At 38.0% G+C, this 22,770-nt stretch overlaps 1 protein-coding gene across 4 annotated transcripts; it reads left to right on the plus strand.

Annotated features, from left to right (window-relative positions):
* Nucleotides 1–1,917: 1,917 nt before the first annotated feature.
* On the plus strand, nucleotides 1,918–8,264 carry LOC115992128 (COP1-interacting protein 7). 4 transcript variants are annotated; one of them, XM_031116199.1, is made up of 10 exons: nucleotides 1,918–2,189; nucleotides 2,309–2,485; nucleotides 3,135–3,268; nucleotides 3,551–3,677; nucleotides 3,794–3,854; nucleotides 3,947–3,999; nucleotides 4,113–4,265; nucleotides 4,969–5,249; nucleotides 5,949–7,624; nucleotides 7,718–8,264. In XM_031116199.1, exons 1-10 carry the CDS (start codon nucleotides 2,131–2,133, stop codon nucleotides 7,934–7,936), a joined length of 2,940 nt encoding a protein of 979 aa, XP_030972059.1. In that variant the 5' UTR covers nucleotides 1,918–2,130; the 3' UTR covers nucleotides 7,937–8,264. The 4 variants fall into 4 exon arrangements, with proteins under 4 accessions (XP_030972059.1, XP_030972060.1, XP_030972061.1 ...); XM_031116200.1 differs by lacking the exon at nucleotides 3,551–3,677 and having other exon boundaries at nucleotides 1,919–2,189; nucleotides 3,802–3,854; XM_031116201.1 differs by lacking the exons at nucleotides 1,918–2,189; nucleotides 2,309–2,485; nucleotides 3,135–3,268 and having other exon boundaries at nucleotides 3,659–3,677; nucleotides 3,802–3,854; nucleotides 4,097–4,265.
* Nucleotides 8,265–22,770: the final 14,506 nt, after the last annotated feature.

Below are 22,770 nucleotides of genomic sequence, written 5' to 3' on the forward strand. Positions count from 1 at the left end.
CTCTTGTCCATCATGGCCATGATGCTCCCTCCTACACTTTTGCTCCACCAACTTAAGGGCTTGAGATAAGCCCTTAGATTGGTTACCACTTGATGCCACCGACCCTTCACCTACATGTTGCCCTTCTATCCGGTTGCTGCCTCCAACACCTCTAGACCTTTAGCGTAGTAGGATTTCCCCATAGACGACGGCAATTGTGGTGATCCATTCCCATTCACCTTGGGCTGTTAGGCATGGGACCCTAATTTATTTATACTCAAGGTTAGGCTTATCCCACAATGGGAGGTCCAAAAGAGTGTTTGGTTGTGTAACCGATGGAATCCTAGCTTTAGTTTGGATTTAAACTACCATAATCTTAGCTCATCCATGAAGGCTACCAGGAAGCTGAGATCACTGTCTGAAATCCGTATAGAATTTCCTTCTCCCCGAAATATAACTCTCCTCACTTCTCTCTAGTCTTTCTCCCCAATTTTTCCAACCCTTGCTTCCTTCCTCTCCTCCCTTATTTACATCCTTCTCTCAGTGGGGTTGTCATAATAAGAGGATATTTCACATGTCAGCGGGTCCCTCCGTATCATATCACTAGTCAGACTCCTGCTATTGACTAACCCTCTAATAACTCATACTTGACATTGGTTATTGCTTGGTGGGTGGATTCCCCCAATGCATTATTTCTTATTCTCGGCATGTCTTGGGTACTTCCTTATATGCTTGGCTAACTCCACACAAATCAGCTATATGGATTGAACTGGGCTGAGACTATTCCAATGGATGGCCCTAGCAATTTAGGGGTCGACCTACTATTCTCTATCCATACTATTGGGTCGTGTGCCTTACCGATCCATCCAACGACCAATTGGTGAAGGATAAGGGGGCACAAATCTTTTATAGTATTCGATCGCAGACCAAGCCCATTGGTATTGGAGTGAATTGTGAAATCCCTCACTATCCCTCCCTCACAATGTGGCTCTAATGACTTGAATCTATGACTGGGCTCTAATACCACTTGTCGGATCGTGTGCCTTACGATCCATCCAATGACCAATTGGTGAAGAATGAGGGGGCACAAATCTTTTATAGCATTCAATCACAGACCAAGCCCATTGGTATTGGAGCGAATTGTGAAATCCCTCACATGTACAATAGTAATTAAAAAGATTATCTACATGTATTTCCAACCATGTGACCTATTTAGTAGTTACGTGATGTATTTTGAATCACACCACTTAATTAGTAGTTGTGTGATTTACGAAATTATCTATGTTAGAGATATGTTAGCCTCATGTAATAGGCCTAAACTCAATCCTTCTAGTCTAGGGTTTAGCTTACTATATATACAAACACATATTATGTTTCATTGTAATATAGGATTTGTACTACACTCTAATATATTTTGATGTAATCCTTTAGGATTTCCTCTGTGGACTTAAGCTGTTAGGCTAAACCACGTAACCTTCGTGTTTTATTGTGTTCTATACTTTATATTTCCGCTTCTGTATACATACTAGCATATTCAATATCGTGTATCAATGCTAATATTTGACAATCGGATATTCGGAAATTTTGTGCTATGATAAAATAGTTCTTTTTTAAAGATTGTGCAGTCCTTTTCAAGAATTGGTACATAAGCAACAATATTACAGTTTATAGAGATCACATATATCATAATTTATTGGAAAAAAGAATTGTGATTACCCCCAACGTTAGTTTTAGTCTTCTATTGTTATTGTGTAGTGCACAATAATAAGTTGTTAATTGGGAAAAATGTTATGAAATTGATCCAGCAGGTTTAGAAGTATAGTGATAAGCATAACATATATATTTGTTGTTTGTAAAGATCCAGCTGTCAGGTTTGGTTGTGGGCCAAAAAGTCAAGAAATGGCCAAGCAGCATGCATGTGCAGTGCTTCATCACTTCCCGCTGGCTGGCTTTCTGTCTCTCTCTCTCTCTTACTCATAAATCATAATACAGATACAGATACAGTTCATCACACGTTCAAAAAAATCATATTTCACTCATAGATAGATGTTCAGTTCAACTACGTACATTTTACATTTCCAACAACCTTTTTTTTAGACACATTCTGATATTGAGACTATACACCTCTGTTCTCTCTCTCTCTTTGCTACTATGGACTCAAAAGCTCGTCTTGATTATGCTCTCTTCCAACTCACTCCAACTAGAACCAGGTACAACTCACTATCTTTACAATTCTTTTGTTTCATTATTTATTTTTAAGATAAACTGATAATAACAAAAGTACTATGTTCTTTTTGTATGTGTGAATAATAATATTGTATTGGCAAAGATGTGATCTGGTGGTATTTTCTGGTGGCATTTCTGAGAAACTAGCTTCTGGGTTATTTGAACCTTTCATTTCTCACCTCAAATCTGCAAAAGATGAGATTTTCAAAGGTGGGTATTCAATTAAGCTTCGTCCGCCCAACCATGGTGCACCCTGGTTCACCAAAGCTACTTTTCAGAGGTAACTATTTTTTACTCTTTCTTATTATATCTTGTACACATTATGACATGATTGATTCTCTCAATTTTGAGTTTAATCAATTGAAGGTTATGTGCGATAATTCCTTATATTGCATGATTTAAACTTATCTGATTAACGTGAATAATATCCTAATTTTAACTTTTGAGGCAAATATGTATAAACCCTTCCCCACCCCTTATTTTTGGAACCCAATTAATTCAGGATCATCTTTTAAATTGAGAATGATTGGGTAATTCTGTCCACAGGTGCCAAATTATTGCTACTGAGTGTAGAATAGTGACTCACCTCTCTTAGCAAATTGATTCTTGGAAATCCCTGCATCATTGCAGATATTTTTCCAAGTATCTTTGGAATTCCAAGTTATTTTTATGCCTAATAATTCCCAAATGTTGAATTTTCTTTCTGTGGAATTGTTGAACGTAGGTTAATTATATTTAATCCAGTCCCAAAAATTTCTTGGATTTTGGTTCTTATGGTATTTAATTTGGCTAAGTTATATGTATAATAGAATGAGGGCTTTTTGAGACAAAAAACTTCATAGATATTGAATCTTTGTTACATATACTTATTCGGAAATTGAGACTTGGATCTATGATGTACATCAATTATTTTTATATGCTTTGGCCAGATTTGTGCGCTTTGTTAGCACGCCAGCAGTTCTTGAGAGGTTTGTCAGCATAGAAAAAGAGATCTTGCAGATTGAGAGTTCAGTTCAAGTTAATGAATCCAACATCATCCATGCATCTAGGCAATCAGTGGAAGGTGTGCTCTAGACTTAAATACTAATAGGAAACCTTTCCATTTCTGTTGAATTTGCATTACTTGAGTTGAGACCTCATAATTAATCTTTTGAGGAACACGTTCAAGCATAAGTAATGCAAACTCCTTTCTGAGATTTCATATAATGATTTTCACCCGTTGAAATAGTATATTTAATATTAAAAATAACTTTTTCTCCTGAAGTTTGATTTTTGTCAATATATATGCCCTGAATATTGGATCATGTGTGAAGCACTTTCTTAGATTTTCTCTTTGACATTTCAGGAAGTTCCATAAATCATGTGATCTTGCCCATGTCAACTCAGCTTAACTTCATAAACACTTCATTTCAATTAAAATCGATAGTTTTTCCTCCAAAATGGGATAAAATAACAAAAGACTCCTCTAAGAGGTGATTTGCTTTTCCTGAGTCACACTGAACTAGTTCATCTTGGAAAACAAACTTTTGTAAAAAAAAATGACATTACTTTCTCAAATGTCATAATTCTGTCTTCTGATTAACTTCAGTGTTTTAGGAAGTTTTTCAGCTGCTAATGGTAGCACAAAGAAGTCAGCTGATTCATCTAAGGTATGTCATTTTTCAAGATAACTGTGGAACAATGATGTTATTTTTTCACAGAATATAATTAGTTTAAAAGAATTGTTGGTGTTTCCATCTAGATAAAATGTGAACTAGGAGGCATGGATGATGGTGCAAAAGAAGAAAACTCCAAGTAACTCATCCTATATTTTAATTCCCTTCTCTTGGTGAAATGTCAATTGCTTTTCTTCATTATAGTGCATCAAGTATTTTGTCATTGATATATTCAGTTGTTGTAATGACAAGGGTTCACCTCCAACGTCTTTTGGATACCCGGAAAAAGTTGCTCCGGAAAGAACAGGCAATGGCTTATGCACGTGGTATTGTTGCTGGATTTGAAATGGACAATGTAGATGACCTCATTTCCTTTGCAGATGTCTTTGGAGCTTTGCGTTTAAGGTATAAACTAGTACAGTCTATATAAGTTGTTGGAGGCTAAATCTTTTGAGATGTAAAATAAAAGCTGTCAATACTAAAACACAGATACTATGAAGTTAACAAACATAATTTGAATCGGAATCATCAAAGATTGTAATTTTTTTTTTTAAATTTTTTTTATCAGAGCTTTAAGAATTCTCTCACTCTTTTATGAATTATTCCAGTTTCATATATATATATATATATATATTTTTTTTTTTGGGTGTATTGAACAGAAAAAAATTTATATATATATACCTGAAATACAAATGCTTTCTAAGTCATTTCATCTATGATGAAATTATTTTTCTTCCATATGTACTCATTTTAAAGAATTGTATCAAGATTCTTTGCATTTGGCAGCCATTATCAATGGTTTTTACCTTCTTCATTGGTTGTGGCCATAATGTATTCCTGCCAGTGACACTATTTGGCTGGCTAATTTTTATGCAATATTATGTCCTATGAAGTAATTTTAGAAGACAAGATTTCCTTTTTCAGTTAAGAAAGAGGTACCTAAATGCTTCAAGATGAGTTAAGATGTATCAGGTCACTTAAACTCATACCGAACTACCTTTGGCAGATTGCATTTATATATTCTCTCCTCATCTCATTAAGGAATAGAATCCAGTTAAGTATTTTAGGCCTGCTTGAGTCCTAAAATTCAAGTGTGTACTATATTCAGGGAAGCATGCGTTAATTTCAAAGAATTATGCAAGAAAAAGCATGCAGATGGTCTTTGGATGGAGGAATTAGCAGCCGTGAAGGCATGCTCCCCATCAGAACTTTCATTTATGGGAACATCCGCAATTGTACTTACAAATGAAATAAGTACCCATTATCAGAGAACCACCTCAGATTCATCTAAAGATGATGCCTCTACCTGTAATCTTTTGGCAAATGGGTCTATGGATACACCAAAATCTCACTTGTCTACAAGTCATGCATGTTTAGACAGCAAAAGAGGTACTACTAATTCTTCTTATATTGCCTTTCAGCCCTGCTATTGAAATTTTTTTTCCTGTTTCGAATGATAGATCCACATTCAATATTTATGCTTTCTGGATACACCAAAGATAAACCACAATTTAGAATCCGAAGATAAACTAAAGATAGTTCTACATTCAATATTTAGACACCAATGTTTTTCCAGTATCTTGAGTAAGACGTTTCCTCAAAGCAAAATAAAGCAAATCTAGTTTCAAATAAAACAAAGCAAATCTAATAGATCCATCAATTTTGTGTTATGATGCACAAAAAGTGCAATAATAAGTGTCATAGGAAAAGAAACAAGGAGTCAAAGACAACAATTACATTTAACTTATTTTACACTGAAGTATTTGAACTACTTCATGGTTCATAATACGTTGTTGATGTTATCATTGTCTAACAATATTCACTTTTTTTTTTTTTACAGTTTCACTCACCTCTGTTTATACAATTAAAACTTGAAGTTCTGTAAATGTACTCTCTTATTCTCAGTATGTGAAACTGAACAACAAAAGTTTAGTGTAAAATGGTGCTTCTGTAAATTTTAGAGCTACTATGAACTTCCGTAATCATGTTTTGCAATGGCATGCATATAATAAAATAGGAATTATCTAGTGACATCTGTTCCTACAGATAAAGGGCTGTTATTTGATGTCAAGGTTACATCACGTGCAGATAATAATGCGTCAGATCAGACACCATCAACTACGGCAAAAGTTCAATTGCCTATGCCATGGCAAAACCAGATTCCTCAGTATATGTACAACTTTCAAATCCCTATCCAACAAATACCTCCGTATCAAAGACATCCTTTCCCTCTTATGCAGTCTGTTCCTCCTTACTATCCAAAGAATATGCAATGGCCTCCTAATATGGATAAATCTAGTAATGGTCTAGTTCGACAACCCAATTACAGGAATAATAAGACAACTTCAGCAGGGAGGAAGCCCAATAAAAACGAACCTGAATATTCAGAAGACAGAGGTACAGAATCCAGTGACTCTGATTCTGGGAGTTATTCACATTTATACTTACAGCAAGACAGACAACATTCTTCAAGGGAGCATCCAAAAATAAAAATGCATAGGAAGAAATCCTCCAGAACAGTTGTCATTCCTAATATCAACTATATCAGTCCTAAGGGGAGAGATGGGAAGAAGGGCAGTGTCTCTGATGAATCTACTCCAGATGAGGAGTTAATTAATGGAGAGAATGGAGTTAGATCACTAGAGAAGTTTCATGAGCCTAACTCATGTGATTACAAGAAAATAGGTTTAGATAAGGGTGGCTACAATTTGAACCAGACAAATAATTCTACCAACAAAGATAATGAGCTGAACATTAGAGAAGTAGGGAAGCTTCAGCCCATAAATGTTCAGGATGAACATTTTAGACTCAGAAGCTCTGAAGGTGAAACTTCATTCACAGCCAGACCTGCTGAGGGAATGGAGTTTGAGAAAGCTCCAAAGAAACTGATGGCTGCAGCCGATTCCTTTGTTGTAACTGAGAGGATGGGTGGAAATGATGCTAGAGCCGAGTTGGAAGACTTTGAAAATGGAGAGAATTCCCATCCTTTTATGAATAGGAGGGATTGTGCAAATGAGGAACTACTGTTTTCACAGAGAATTGAAGAACCAAGAACTTATTTTGGGAATACTTTATCTACTTGTTCCGCTGAATCGGCTATAATTAAAATTGGGAGAATGGAAGATTTGTTCACTGTCAATCACTCTGGAATGTCAGAAAACCATGATTTAAGCATCAAGAAAACATTCCTTGATGGTGTTAGCATTTTATCATTGGAGGGTGATTTCTCTCACACTAAGAAAAGTATAATAGGGAAACCTATTGATGATTCATTCATGATACAGACTCGACCAGCAGTTGATCATTATGATTCTCAGTGGAAAACAGACATAAGCATGGAGACTGATATAACTTTGTCTGCCTTCTCGGAAAATGGCATTTCAGATATTTCACATGTTAAGCATGAAATGTCTAATACCAATGAGCCAGATGATCTTTGTGTAGTGCTTGAACGAGATTCTAGATTGGAGTCTGCTGAGGGTTCTTGGACTATGGACTATGGAATAAACATCTCATTTACAGAAGCTAATAGAAGAGGTTCTGTTGTTGAAGCAAGTGATCATTTGGATAAGGCCCTTCATCCAAATTGTAAAAGCTCCAATTCCAATAGCAAGGAAACAACTGAAAGTAAAAATCCTGGTAAAGAAGCAAGGTCAAAAGCTTTGTTTGGATCTCTTGGGATGAGTAAATCTGAGATCGTGCCCAAGAGCAAGAAACCATTTTCTGTGAGCAGGCTGATTGTTCAAAAGAGCAAATTGGAGAAGGTAGTGAAAAATGCTTCTTTATTTCCTGAATTTTTCTTTGTTTACCTTCCATCATTTTTTTTGTACTCATAAATGATAAGTGCTTGTATACAGGAAGAAGAAATTCGGAAGAAGATGGAAGAACAGTTGATTCAACGCCAAAAAAGAATTGCTGAAAGAACTGCAGCCAGTGGTTTTTCTCCCTCAACATCCAAGAAAGCTCCATCCAAAAGTAAAGGAGTAAAAGGTTCCTTCAAGAGCGACAAGAACAACATTCATTCCACAACTCATGAGACAAACAGAATAGGTCCCATCAAAATCAGGGCAAGTTAACAAATGCAAGCTTGGACATGAATTTTGTTGTGGAGACGTAGAAACCCCTCTTAAATATGATAAAGCCTTACTTGGTGCCTCTTTGAAATTTGAACCAATGGTATATATTGTTGGACTACACCATCAATGTGATGGAAAAGAACCAATGATGATACTATTCTTAGTCTTAGTTCATGATGTTTGTATATTACATACTATTCTTTCCACTTATTGTTGATTCAACTGCTGCAGCCGAATTTGGCTTGTACCTACTGGATTCTTAAAACTTACAATTTATATGTACATGTTACTTCTTGTGCTATAAATATACGTCACTTCTTCAATTTTATTCCTTGAATCACAGGTGTTCTTCCATGGCACATTTGGAGTTTAAGACTAACGTTGTCCTAGATTGCCAGGGAAATAAATAAAATTTATTTCTGAAATATCAAATATGCAGTGTTTCAAAACATATAAAACTTCTGTAATAGTGCACTTCAAAAGAAAATTGGCTATGAGAACAATGAGAATTGCGTGCAAACCCATCAAGGGAATTCCATAAACGATGAACTTAGCAAGTAGGGGATAATTCATGGTTAAGGACCAAAAGAATGAATAAAAGGATCATCTAACGTTTTAAATCTGCTTCTCATATCATAGAACTTAATTTGGTTGCCACATATTAGAGGACAATAATTTTGACATGTGGAAACCATTTGGAAGATGGACGGAATATATTCAAAAGAAAAAGAAAAAGAAGAGGAAAAAAGAAGAATATATATATATATATATATCTAAAAACTGAAGCATAGCATTTATTATTGTTAGGCTCTTGTAATCGTTCCAAAAAGATAAATAAATAAAAAGGAGTTTTATTATTATCATTATTATATATTTATTTTAAGGGTAACTTAATAATTCTGATATTGGGGTTAGCAATATTTATATCCTAGTTGTAGCATGTAAACCCTAGCCACCTTAAGGATTTTGCTTTTTATGCCTAAAGATTTCTAAGAGGAGCTGTTACAACTCCCTCCCCCTCATTTAAGTTTTGACATTGCTCTCTCTCTCTCCCCTTGGGCTGTTCGTATTTAGCCAGTACCTCTAATTACTTTTTGGTCTAACAACTTGATCCATCAAAATCTGCTAGAATTGAGAAAGGTAGCATCTAAAGTCTTGGTTTGCCTAAGTCCAGGTAATCACCCAAGCCTTTTTCCATTCTAAGCCTTTCTTAACTAATATACACACCGAATTTTATTTATGCATTTGAGGGGATAAATTTGGAGTATGACATGTTAATTTTTATGGGGTTTGATATATTGTGTTATTTTTAGATCAATTTGTTGGATTGAGAAGCCTACGAGTTCAAGCATGTATAGTATTGGGAATGGTTCAAGTGAATTACTTGATAATAGAAGAGTTTGGGCTAAATTGGATAAAAAATTACTACAGTGAAGGGAAGAGGGTCTAGACTAGTTGGACTCTAGGTTACTTAGTGAAATTAGTTACTCTATTGAATATATTTCGAGTATTCCTTGAATTGAGGTTTCTAGAGAGGAATAAATTAAGTTTAGGTAAATAGGCTTAAATTGGATTAAGTAGTTTTTTCTAAGTCTATGAATTAATTTGTGTATTAGATTGTAATAGGTTGAACTCCTAATTTTGGTGTCCGTTTTGTATGGCTTTTGGAGATAAGTAACATTTCTCATAATTGGTTTTATTTTTGCTTATATCACTGTAATTTAGCTACTGAATATTGGTTCATAAATGTTACAATTTTATTTCAATTTTTTTAGCTACATTGATTTAAAGTAAAGAATAAAGAATTGTCATAAATATATTTGATAATTGAATATATGATTTTATATATGTATTTGACTGAGATATATTTTTGTTTGAATTATGATTTGATATATATGATTTTGGACAATCTGTTTATATTTTGACTTTGATATCCAGTCAATAGGGGTTATTCATTGGTAACAAAATTAGTTCTATCTGAGGCATCACGAGCCTATCATGTTTTTAGACCTAGCTAATAGGGGATATACATTAGCACATAACTAGTTTCATCTAAATCTGATACCTAATCATGGGGATATAGCGTGGCCATAGTCATAAAAGATTGTTAAGAATGTGAACTTTGTCTGAGTATTTGAACTATTTTGCACCCTTGAAACTACTTATGTGTTTTTGGAACCTATTGTAAATTACAACTTTTGATATATGGAAAACTGATTATTTTCTAATCCATCTATGATATATTTGTAAGATTAAAATATTTGATCTATATACAGCTTATTATTTTACAGATCTATTTGCTTGATAGAACTTATTAGGACTTTGGTTATTTATTGAGTTGTCAACTCACCCCCTTTTCTCCTTTAGTTTTAGATGGCGAAGAATAACAAGTTTTGGGAGTTTTGTTGTTGTGTTGTGAGCAGGGTAAGAATCTTAGTGATTTTGGGATTAGATGGTCTTGTAATAATCTTATATCTATTGGCGAATTGGCATTGTGTAAATGAGGTTTGGATTTTGTTCCTTTCGAATTATTGGAGATCTATTCATAAATAAATTGTTGAGGTATTTTGGATTTATTTGATGTAATTTTGAGATTAAATTTTAGTTGCTAAAGGCCTTGCACACTTGTAAGGCGCTTACTTTATAAGCGTGCGGCCATTGTCACGTGCCTATATTTATAGTTGGGTTTGGGGCATGATAGCTCCAGTTGAGCCATATCAGCATCCACATCATTATTCTTTTTATTTCCAATTTTCCTATATTTGGTTTTACATTAAATCAAATTTTTAGATATTTATACTTTCTCCGACAATTCTCCCTCCATTCCCCTCTCATCTCCTCACTACCCTCTACCTTAATATCACTCTTTTTATTTCCCTTCATCTTTATTTATTTTGTCACTTGTTATTCACACCCTCTTACTATAAATTTGTCATTCTATCTTTCATTCTATGCATAGTTTTCTATCACAAAATAAATATCTCTCTCTCTCTTAATTTTTTGAGTGGATTTTTATTTTTTATTTTTCTTGCATATTTACTTTTGTTTGATAAATTTTTGTGTTCTTTAGAACTCTACTTTGGGTTGGTGTGATTTAGCTTTGTGTTTTAAGTTTTTTTTTTCTTTGATTATTAAATATTACCCTATTGCATTATAAATGATTAAAGATAGTATATAAGAATATAATATTATTAAATTATATATCCTAATTTGGATAATTGTATATGGAGTATCTTTTATCTTTTATTATTTTTCTTCTCATCTTATTTTATTCAACATTTAAATTCAGTCATATCCTTCTTATCATTAAATTATCTATATTTTCTCTCCTTTTTATTTTCAAAAATTAAACATATAATATTTTACTTTAAATTTAAATAAATAAAATTGACCTCATAAAAAATTGTACTCAATTTTTTTCAACATTTATACTTTCTCCAACCTTTCTCGTTCCCTTTACCTTTCATCTCCCCACTACCCTCTACCTTAAAATCACTCTTCCTCTTCTTCTTCTTTTTTATTTTTATTTTATTTTATTTTTTTAATTTTTATCTTCACTTATTTTGTTTCTTCTTATTCTCATCCTCTTAGTATAAAGTATAAACTAGCTTAGAACCAATGCAAATGCACGGATACAATTAAACGCACAAACACACACACATATTCAAGATATACATATATAGTAAGACAAACAAATAGCATAGGAAGGCCAATTAAGGTCTCTTTTTTGCACTTTTATATGGTTGGAGAATTAATCCTGGTTTCCATAATTCCAATCACACAAAACCTTCATATGCCTTCTAAAATTTAAAAGTACAAACTATGCTATAAAAAAAATTAAATTAAATGGTTAAAAGTCCAAAATCATGTGAAAAAATGGTCACAATGACACAATTGCATGCCATGACACTATCATCCAGATATTATTATTGTGAACGACACATATTAGGAGGACAAAATGGCCTTATGCCATTTTCACCCAAATTATATAGCCTTATGCCCCACTTCCCAAACTAATTAGGGAAATACCCCTCTTTTGTAACTCGATTTTCTCAAAATCGAGTTAAAAAAAAAAAAAAAATTTCTAGAGCCCTATAGTGATGTTTTTAAGGACCTATAGTGATGTTTTGTAACTCGATCTCTATAAAATCGAGTTATAGGCAATTTTATTGCCTATAACTCGATTTCATGGAGATCAAGTTATAAAACGCTATTATAGGTCTTTAAAAACATCACTATAGGTCCTTAAAAACGTCACTATAGGGTTTAACTCGATTTTGAGAAAGTCGAGTTTCAAAAGAGGGGCATTTTCCTAATTAGTTTAGGAAGGAGGGCATAAGGCTATATAATTTGGGTGAAAAGGGCATAAGGCAATTTTGTCCCATATTAGGAACAATATACACATATACAACAACATTTTGAAAACTAATTTATACCATCAGATAAATATTGACAAAAACTATAAAAATGGGTTTGACCTTTTAGTTCTAATTGTGATTGATAAAATGAGAAGCAGGATGGCAACCTCAAGTTTCCCAATTTAGAGATTGTAAAATAAGTTTAACAACAACAACAACAACAACAACAAAATGTGGGCTTCCCGAAGTAATAATTCTTGAGGTGAGAATGGGTCTTCATAAGACAACGAAACCTTAATCAAAATCAATTAAAACTCCCCCTCCACAAAATCCTATCCCAATTAATGGACAGTAAATAGGCACATCCAACTCTCTAAATATATTACTTTAGTGTATGGTAATATAGAATACACCTATGGATCCCCAACCCTAAACCCTAACTTAGTAGTAGTGTGCTTTGTTAGCCCTTAAGTTATTACCTACCTTCACTTTTCTCCATCGAAAGGTCCAATGGATGATGAATTTGAGATTTGTTTATGTGAGAAACGCAAAGATATTGATGATGTAGAGTTTTATATCATTTTATGTATTCCTTTTTGTCGATGCCTGGCCTCGATCGGAGTGAAAAACTACCGTCGTCAGGCCTTCATTCAACCACCCGCCGTGGCGACGCTCTAGTGCATGCGGGGCCCGTTGGAGGCCCCTCTCGATTGGTTGGTGCGCTTGGTGTGGTTCATGCGGAGCCTCGGGTGCTCTCTCTCTCGGAAGGTATTTGTCTACCTTTAACAGTGTGGTAGGAATCTTGGCCAAATTTTGGCATTGGCTTTCGGGGCTTTGCATGCATAGGGGGCTTTGAGGTTTAGCTTTGAATGGGTGTGGTCCCAATCTATGCTTTCCTAAGGCATTCGGGCAAAGTACCAGACTTCCACGGTGAAAATCCGATGACACATCACCTTACTTTCACGGCAGAAATTAGGCATTGTTTTGCCTTAGGTAACACGGATTGTGACAATCACACCAGAAGGGGTGAGCAGGTATATATATACATACATCATGCACAATGCAAGCATATAGAGCAGGAAAGTAAATGCCTACATCCCTAGAGCATGGCCCAAAATATAGGTGCAGGAAAGTAAACAGGGGTTGCCATACTCTAGAGATGAGGACAAATGGTACATGGCATAATATACCTAATACAAACCATCTAAGAGAGAAGGTAAGGAGGAAGGAAGAGGTTTTAAAAAAGTACATAACCAAATGGGAGAGGCTAGACCCCTAAAACTACTAAACATTGCTTCTTGGCTTATACCTACATGTTTGCATCCTCGCCCTTTTTGCTTGCGCTTGGGAGACAGTGCCCTAGTTCCATGTGTCCCCGCTCCATGTGTGTACATGCAAAGGCAATAACAAGAAACCAGCAAACAAGCAATAGAAAGAAAGAGATGCGTAGGGCATGTGAAAGAGGCATAAACCAGATAAGTATGATAGACATGGCAAACAAAGAAACAAGAAAGCAAGCAAACAAGTGAGAAGGCAAACAAGCAAGAAAGCAAACAAAAGGTGGTGTCCACGGGGGACAAATGTAGGTTTGGATCAAATGTCCATAACTTCAATATGTTGAAGCATGGACGACACACTAGCAAGCAAGACTCATGCATGAACATGTAAGCAAGTGTGCAAAGATGCATAGAAAGCCAACGGGTGGAACAAACAAGCATAGTAAGCATAACATTGCATAGAGCGGAAAAGAGGAAAAGTATGCACGAAGCAATTGGCATCATGGTGATGCATCCCAAGTGGTTACATCCAAACAAGGCCTCATGGGAGTCGGATGTAACCACACAACCACGAACCCGCTAAGGGCATCAAGCGTGGCAAAGCCTAGGACTAAAGAGGCTAACACAAGCATAAAGCATAGAGGCAAGCAAGCATAGACATGCAAATAGGGGTGATCTAAACCCTTTTATGTCGGCCTTGGTGTATGGACGTTGACAAAGACCATAGGGTCTAGATCGGGTCCTAACCATTAGGCCAAAACACAAGAAAATGTGATAAAAAGGAAAAAAAAGAAAAGAAAAAAAAGGCTACAATAGCACATGGCATGACAAAAAAGGTCTAGGCCTAAGCACATAAACAAGGCGTGAAGCACACAAGCACATAGATGATGGCGTAAAGCATGTAGAGAACATGTAAACACACCAATCTACACATATAAGCATGGAAATATGCATGTAGGCATGTAAAAGCCTAGCACATAGACATGGAAGAACATGGATCCAAGCATATAAGCATGTAAAGACAAGGATCTAACCATAGAGCATGGAAATAAACACATAGATACATAGATCCAAGCAAGGCCTGGCCAACAACATCATACAAGCATGTGAGCATGTAACCTTAACATCATCCTAGAAAAAAAAGAGGAACAAAGCATAGGAAAACATGGCATATAGCATAAGCATGTAGATCTATACATATAAGCATGTAAGGATGTAGATATAAGCATGAAACATGGCATAAGGCATAAAAAAGCAAGGAGATTTAGGTTAGAAGCACAAATAAAGCAAGCAACATGCTAAGAAAGCAATAAATCATGTCATTCAAGCAAAAAGAGTAAGATAAATCCTAGAAAAAAGATTTAGAAGGTTTGGGGTGTGGATAGTAGCTAAAAAGCTACATCCACACCCCTAAACCCCAAATCCAAAGTGTAGAACCAAGGAAAAGAAGATTAGGTATAAGAACTTTATCTTGTATTTTTGGTGAAGAAGGAAGAATCAAGAGGCTTTGATGTGTTTTTTGTGTTTGGATGAGAAGAAAAATGTGTAGAAATTGTCCAAGCAGAGCACAAAACCAAGGGATTCTCTTTTTTTTTTTTGGTCTGAAGGGTGCTTAGGGCCTTTTATAGCTCCGGTATGCTTTTCGAGGTGGTCGCCACCTTTAAAATGTTATGGATTGGGTTGATCTTGACACCCCTGAAAGATCTTGACTTCTTGTTTCTAAAAAGGTATGGAACTTGAAAATCCAATGGTCAGATCAAAAGTTATGGCTCTCGGAAGTTAGTGGTGCATCGATCAGTGCATTAACCTAGTTTTCATGATATCTCGGCCGTTCTGACTCCGATTTCGAACCATGAATAGTCGCTGGAATGAGAATTTCAAAATCTTCATAATGACATAGGTCTCAATTGGTTCTGACAGTTGGATCAAAATTAGGGTTTTTGGGGCCCACCAAGAGTCAATTCTAGGTCAAACTTGGTCAAAGTTGCTAAAAATCTCCAAAAAGCTTAGGTTTGATATAAAACCATGAAAAATGTTGTTTTGTGAGGATTTTGACATTGTTTGACCTTCGGTTAACCAAAGGTTGACTAGGGGAACTTTGGTCATTTTGGTTGAAAAAGGCATTTTGAGCACTCTGGTGTCCGAACAGGTCGTGCCACGCCATTATATATGTTCTCATGACCCCATGGAGAGAAAATGATATTTTTGGGTTTTTCAGGATCCGGCATACAAATCAAGGGCAGAAAAAATACGGTATCAACAGCTGCCCCTTCTTTATCTAGTATCGCGAGTGTAATGAGAGGTGTCGGATAAAGAATGGGATTTTGAATTTTGTTGTCTTCGAATTTGCGTGTGGAGACTATTCATGGATCGAGACCGGATCTTACTTGACTGGACAGATCTGCTGTAGCTGCTTCTAAACTATTTTATGGGCTTGTCTCTGAGCTCTAGGGAAGGAAAAGGTCTTCCTTTTTTTTTTTTTTTTCTTTTTTTTTTTTTTAGAGTTTGATGAGTCAACGTTGACTTGGTCAATGTTGACCGATGGCCTTACAAGGTGCGCTAGGTAGCCAGACCACCCAGAGGCCTATAAAAGGCCCCTTTTGGCTCATTTTGAACTCATTTCTCACTTTCCTTTGACTTCCCACTTCTAAAAAATATTCTCTGGAGTGATTATGAGCTTAGTTGGTTCGTCTTTTTAACTTTAATCTGCTGTTTTAGTCTTTTCTGCACTTGAGGTCAATGTCTAATTTTTTTTTTCCTGCAAGATGTTAGTAGCAATACAACTAGGGATGAATGCTATTGCTTATTTTATTTTTGGAATTTTCATAAGCATATATTTTTTGCCATGATTTATGCCATGCTATCTTGGGAAAATGCACATACTTTTTTTTTTTTTTGTTTCTTTTTGTCTGTGTTATGTGGATGTGTAAATATGTGGGAATTTAAATGCTGAAAATAAAATGTAGATATAGGGAAGAGGACTTGGTAGTTGGGAATAGTGGAAATGTGAGCCTAGGGCGCGGTCGCTAGTTTACTTACTGTAAATTAGGAACTTGAAAACTTTTGAGTGATTTGGTAGCCGTGTGATGGCGAGGTGAATGGCGGGACTGCTTTCTTAACCTCAAGATGGAATGTGAGCCAGGGCGTGGCCACTAGTTTACTCACTATAGATCAAGAACTTGAAACCTTTTGAGTGACTTGGTAGTTGTGTGATGGCGAGGCGTATGGCGCAGCCACTTTCTTAACCTTAAGATGGAATGTGAGCCTAGGGTGTGGCCACTAGTTTACCCACTGTATATCAGGAACTCGAAAACTTTTGAGTGACTTGGTAGCTGTGTGATGGTGAGGGGTACGGTGTAGTCGCTTTCTTAACTTCAAGATGGAAGGTGAGCTTAGGGCGCGACCGCTAGTTTACCCATTGTAGATCAGGAACTTGAAATCTTTTGAGTGACTTGGTAGCTGTGTGATGGCGAGGTGTATGGTGCGGCCGCTTTCTTAACCTCAATATGGAATGTGAGCCTAGGACGCGGTCGCTAGCTTACTCACTGTAAATCTAGAACTTGAAATTTTGAGTGACTTGGTAGCTATATGATGGCGAGGCATATGGCATGGCCACTTTCTTCACCTTAAGATGGAATGTGAACCTAGGGCGCGACCGCTAGTTTACACACTGTAGATCAAGAACTTTAACTTTTGAGCGACTTGGTAGTTGTGTGATGGCGAGGTGTACGGTGTGGCTACTTTCTTAACCTCAAGATGGAATGTGAGCTTAGGGCATGGCCGCTAGTTTACCCACTATAGAATGTGAGCCTAGGATGCGGTCACTAGCTTACCCATTGTAGAATGTGAGCCTAGGATGCAGTCACTAGCTTACCCATTGTAGAATGTGAGCCTAGGACACGGCCGCTGGTTTACCTACTGTAGAATGTGAGCCTAGGACATGATCGCTAGTTTACCCACTGTAGAATGTGAGCCTAGGGCACGGTTGCTAGTTTACCCACTGTAGAATGTGAGCCTAGGATGCAGTCACTAGCTTACCCATTGTAGAATGTGAGCCTAGGACACGGCCGCTGGTTTACCTACTGTAGAATGTGAGCCTAGGACATGATCGCTAGTTTACCCACTGTAGAATGTGAGCCTAGGGCACGGTTGCTAGTTTACCCACTGTAGAATGTGAGCCTAGGACGTAGTTACTGGTTTTCCCACTATAGAATATGAGCCCAAGGCACAGCCGCTAGTTTACCCACTATAGAATGTGAGCCTAGGGCGTGATCGCTAGTTTACCCACTATAGGATGTGCAAGAGTCTGCTTTCTTGTGAGAACATATGCTTGACATGAACCTGCATAACATGTTTAGGAAAAGTGTTAGTTCATCTGTATTGCCATTCATTTCATGGGCTTACCACTTGTGTTTGAATTTTTGGTTGTTTTGTGGATTATATCTCGGAAGGCTAGTTCCAGGGGAGACCGGGGGAAGACCCCCATTTACACTACGACCCATAGGGATGATTCTTCTGATGATGAGACTGCTTCGGCTAGTGAGCAGGCGACTTGAGTTCTGCAGAGCCATTTTGACCACGAGGGTGATGATGCTAGGCCCGTCGACAGGATCCCTATGGAGACTCGATCTAGGAAATGGCACTCAACCGTGATAGTTAGTGTTTCCTTTGAGTCTTGCACTATTTCCAATGGGGTTTCCTTACAATGTAGGCCAGCTACAGGGAGAGGGACCTTTAGAGGAGAGATGCTAGCTGAGGATCTCATTTTTTACATAGAGGTTGACTTGTTTGGGGAGGAGGTCTACCCAGGTGCCTGAGTGCGCAGTTTGAGGTTGAGATTTCAGCCATATCAGGGCAGGGTCAATGGTCATACTGGAGTGGTAGACGACAGTATCAGAGACACTCACCTTCAGTGCGGGTTAAAGGATCATCCTTCCACCCAGGTGCGAAAGGAAGACGTATACTGTCTTTCTTCTTTTGTCATTTTGATTCCTATTATATGCATATGTTAACGGATAGCTTTTGATTCTGAATGTAGGGACCTAACAAGATCCGTGGTCAGGGTGCTTGGTCCACCGTACTTCGGCGGCTATTTGCTCTTGGGACCTACCGGCGCTATGCAGATTTCCTAAGAGAGCAGGGATTCAAGGATTTTTTGATCCCTCCGTATACCATGAGGCACGGGATTGGGGAGGCTATGGTGCAGCGATTTCATGTCGATCCTCCCTCTTGATTGGACGGCCATCTTGGGCATTAGATTTGGCAGGTTCCCGATTCCAACTAGTGATATGAGCTTTGAGCTAGCCCGCGAGCTCTTGGGCATCCTTCTCCCATTGACTACGGACACAAGAGGATATTTTGGGCCCATAGATCCGCACTGAGTGGATGACACCTACTGACATTCATTTTCAATGGTTCTTCATGTGTTTTCACAGTAGTTGCTTCTTTGGCAACAACCTATCGGTATTATCCTGCCAGCTGTTGTGGGCCACGAGACTGGTCTCAGACATTGGGAGATATGATTGGAGGTCCGTCACTTATGGCTTTTTCATCTCTTTCCTGAGGTGAGCTTCATAGCGAGACTTCAAGAGCCTGGAGGGTTGTTGGCAGATTTTGACATGGTGGGTGTATGAGTTCATCCCAGCTTTGCAACCACGGTTTTTGGGTTTGTCAGTGATAGTGTATCCTCGGGCATATGCTTGATCTCTTTGTACGATCACCAGGGTTGTCTTGGTGCAGCCGGTCACTATCTCCGCAGCCTTAGATTGTGTCATCTGGGATGGACTTGTGGTTCGTCCCTATGATGGCTCATTGTTAGGGAGGCCTGAGCTTACTATTTCCATGGGCTAGTCAAGGATACGGCGATGGTTTTGGGCCTTGCCGAGCTAGGAGTCCTTTTTGGGAGAAAGGACCTTCCACCAGGTCATGCTGGTTTTCGGGGTACCTATTGATCCACCTCCCCTCGACTTGTCATTTAAGTCCATTGTCGTGGAAAACCTGACTTATGCGATAAGTTCTTTTGATGCCTACATGGATACTCGCCAGGATTATGCCATTTGGTTCGTGGAGCCCTCCATAGGGCCTATCATTAGAGATGTTCTTTTAAGTGGTGGTAAAGTGCTGGAAGGCATTGCTCATGCTCAGGTGGCCTATGGATCTGAGTAGAGATCGCATGTAGAGGCTTTGCTAACCAGGGTGACTGAGCTTGAGGCTACTGTTGCTACTAGGGAGGTGCATATGCAAGAGGAGACTACTCGGGAGGGGGAGCTTTGGCAGAGGGATAGAGAGGCCTGAGCTACTATCACAGAGAGACAGAGGAGCTAGCTTCAGAGTAAGCTAGCCATATTTCATGGCTATACCATGGTTTTGATAGGAGAGTTACGGGCGGCTCGTATTCTTATTCTGCCTTCGCCTTACATTCCAGGTTGGAGGCCCATTGTTCCTCTATATGAGCCTGTGTATACGCCAGCTTCTCCAAGTTTGCCAGGCAGTTGGGGCTTTTTTGCTTAGACTCAAGGGCCTTCTCAGGACCCAGGGTATACTCCAAGCACTTCAAGTGGTGCAGGTCCTTCCACCGATTCTCTTACAAGCGATGGTGATAATGATATTGATGATGATGGTGACCAGTATTTTAGGGATGATGATTCTCAGTAGGGTTAGCCTTTTGTTTTAGCTTGATGTAGCCCTTGCATGGGCATGTATGTATTCTTTATGTATCTTGTAGACATTGCCCCATGGTGAGCCACTTATGTATGTATATTATGTATCGCCTCTTGATAAGCCTAGATATGTGTGTATTATATTGCCCCACAATGGGCCTTAATGTATGATATCATCTCTTTGTAGCTTCATGGTGTATGTATGAAACAATGCCTCTTGTTAGGACTTACATGTATGATTCTAGAAAATGCCTTTGAGAGGGCTACTGATATATGTGAAAAACAATGCCTCTAATTAGGACTTACATTCATGGTTCTAGGAAATTGCCTTTGAGAGGGTTGCTAGTGTATGGCTTAGGGAAAAGTGCCTTTGAGTGGGCTACTGATATATGTGAAAAACAATGCTTCTGATTAGGACTTACATGTATAGTTCTAGGAAATCGTCTTTGAGAGGGCTGATGTATGACTTTTGGGAAAAATGCCTTTGGGAGGGCTACTAATATTTGTGAAAAACAATGCCTCTGATTAGGACTTACATGCATAGCTCTAGGATATCACCTTTGAGAGGGGTGATGTATGACTTTAAGAAAAAGTGCTTTTGAGAGGGCTATTGATATATGGATGCACTATCGCATTTTCATCGTGGATGATGGTTTTGAACCAGCTTGGGTTACACTTGTTTGTGTTGCACCGCAGTTTCACGGGCGTATTAGTAGATTTTGGCAATGATCATCCCACTGGAGGGAAAGAGAATGGAGAGATCGCATAAAATAAACTGCCCCAGTTTAGGGTTTCATGCGAATCTTGACATGAGAGAGACATCCTCAGTGGGATGGACCCATTCTTGTATATTGGGCAAGGGAGAAAGAACTGCGCAAAATAAACTACCCCAGTTTAGGGTTTTAAGGGGTTCCAAGCTTGTAGACGGGCTGAAAATGGCCCGACTTCATAAACCTTACCAAATGTTGGTAACGAATGTGGATATTCTGAACGAGATCTTCTTAGACACGCCATGAGGTGGTATGCACTAATTGCTCCTGGTATTACCTAGGCAGGCTTTATGATTCAAAGGCAGGCTTCTTGGGGTGACCTTATGGGAAATGGCTCCCTTGGTCCTCAAAATAAGCTGAAAAAGCTGCCGCATGGCTAAGAACGGGCTCCAGTGTCTTTCTGTTGTGAAATATGATTACCAGGGCTGAACTGTCCTTTGAACTGGGCTTTAGAAAATGAGGTTCAAGATGTCTAGAAGTGTTGAACGAGATGCACAAAGATAAAATGCCCCAGTGTAGGATTTGTGCGGTCTCGAATGCACGAGAGAGAGTTTTTGACAATCTACCTCGTTGCTAGGCCAATTGCGCACTACGGTGGGTGCTAAATTAGAGGAATATTTGCTCCAAGGCAGTAAAAAAAACCTCAGAGATTGGCTGTCATAGATCATGCTTGGGATGAGGAGAGGGCCACATTAAAGGCCGGTTGGGCTGAGGCTAGCAGCAGAGCCGATAGTTTAGCATTGGAGCTAGTACAGGTGAGGGCCTACATTCATTCCACTTTGAGCATGGAGTATGGGTGAAAAGGCGATGAGCCTAGTGAGCCATAGTTGGCCTTCCATCACCTTTAGACTGAGCTGGTTGAGAGGGAGGAGGCTTTGAGAGTTGCTTCTACAAAGGCGGGCACCTTGCGGGCTTTACTAGAGACTTAGAGACAAAGCTCTACTTTTGATTCCACAATGGAGAGGGAGCTGGTCCGTCTTTGACATTCAAATGATAGACTCAAAGCGGTTGCTAGAGACCTGGGCTTTGATGCAGTCGGGTTACTTCGCACTCATGCTCATGATGACCTGATTCTCTATACTGGTTTTGGGAGATTGTGCCAGGTCGTGTCTGATCGCTTGGGCCACGTTTGACTTGCTGGTGTTCTTTTTTTCTTATTCTGTTTCTACATATAAGCTATGTAGTTAGTATCCCACCATGTATGGAAGGTCCTTCGTAAATTGCTAGGCAATTGCGTAAGGCCTTCCTCTTTTTGTTTAAGTTCTTAAAGCATAGTCTAGTCTGTTAGGCATTCTTAGAAACTGAGAGATGGTGCGAAGAGATGTTTATGATGATATTCATGAGATATATTTATGAGATGAGTTTTCATGTTTTGATATCAGAATGCATAAAAGAAACTGAATGGCACAATACAGGCATGTTAATGAATATGCAGGCAAATGCCTTGAAAATGCAAGATTATACAAATAAGTGATAAATGTAAAATCCATGCATATCAATATCTTATTTTTCCAAGGATACATCCTGTTCTAGATGGATCTTTTCCTTTTCCCATTGAGGTACATTTCCCATTGGCATGAGCCAAAACATTTTAAGCAAACCACTAGGTCATGGCAATATTGTAGATAGAGAGCAATCTCGGAGGTGTCTTCATATCTTGTCTTGGATGCTAGATCCACCTAATTTTTTGATCTTAAGCAGAAATTCAAGCAAGCCAAGCTGATTGATTTTTATTTTTAGATGTGACCGAACCAAGATGGCTACCTACGT

This window comes from Quercus lobata, chromosome 5 (genome assembly GCF_001633185.2).
Source record: "Quercus lobata isolate SW786 chromosome 5, ValleyOak3.0 Primary Assembly, whole genome shotgun sequence".
In the NCBI taxonomy this organism is placed as follows: Eukaryota; Viridiplantae; Streptophyta; class Magnoliopsida; order Fagales; family Fagaceae; genus Quercus; species Quercus lobata.

Coding starts and splice junctions, on each gene's coding strand:
- LOC115992128 (XM_031116199.1), top strand. CDS start 2,131: ATGGACTCAAAAGCTCGTCTTGATTATGCTCTCTTCCAACTCACTCCA. Junction 2,190..2,308: donor CTCACTCCAACTAGAACCAG/GTACAACTCACT, acceptor GTATTGGCAAAG/ATGTGATCTGGTGGTATTTT. Junction 2,486..3,134: donor ACCAAAGCTACTTTTCAGAG/GTAACTATTTTT, acceptor TGCTTTGGCCAG/ATTTGTGCGCTTTGTTAGCA.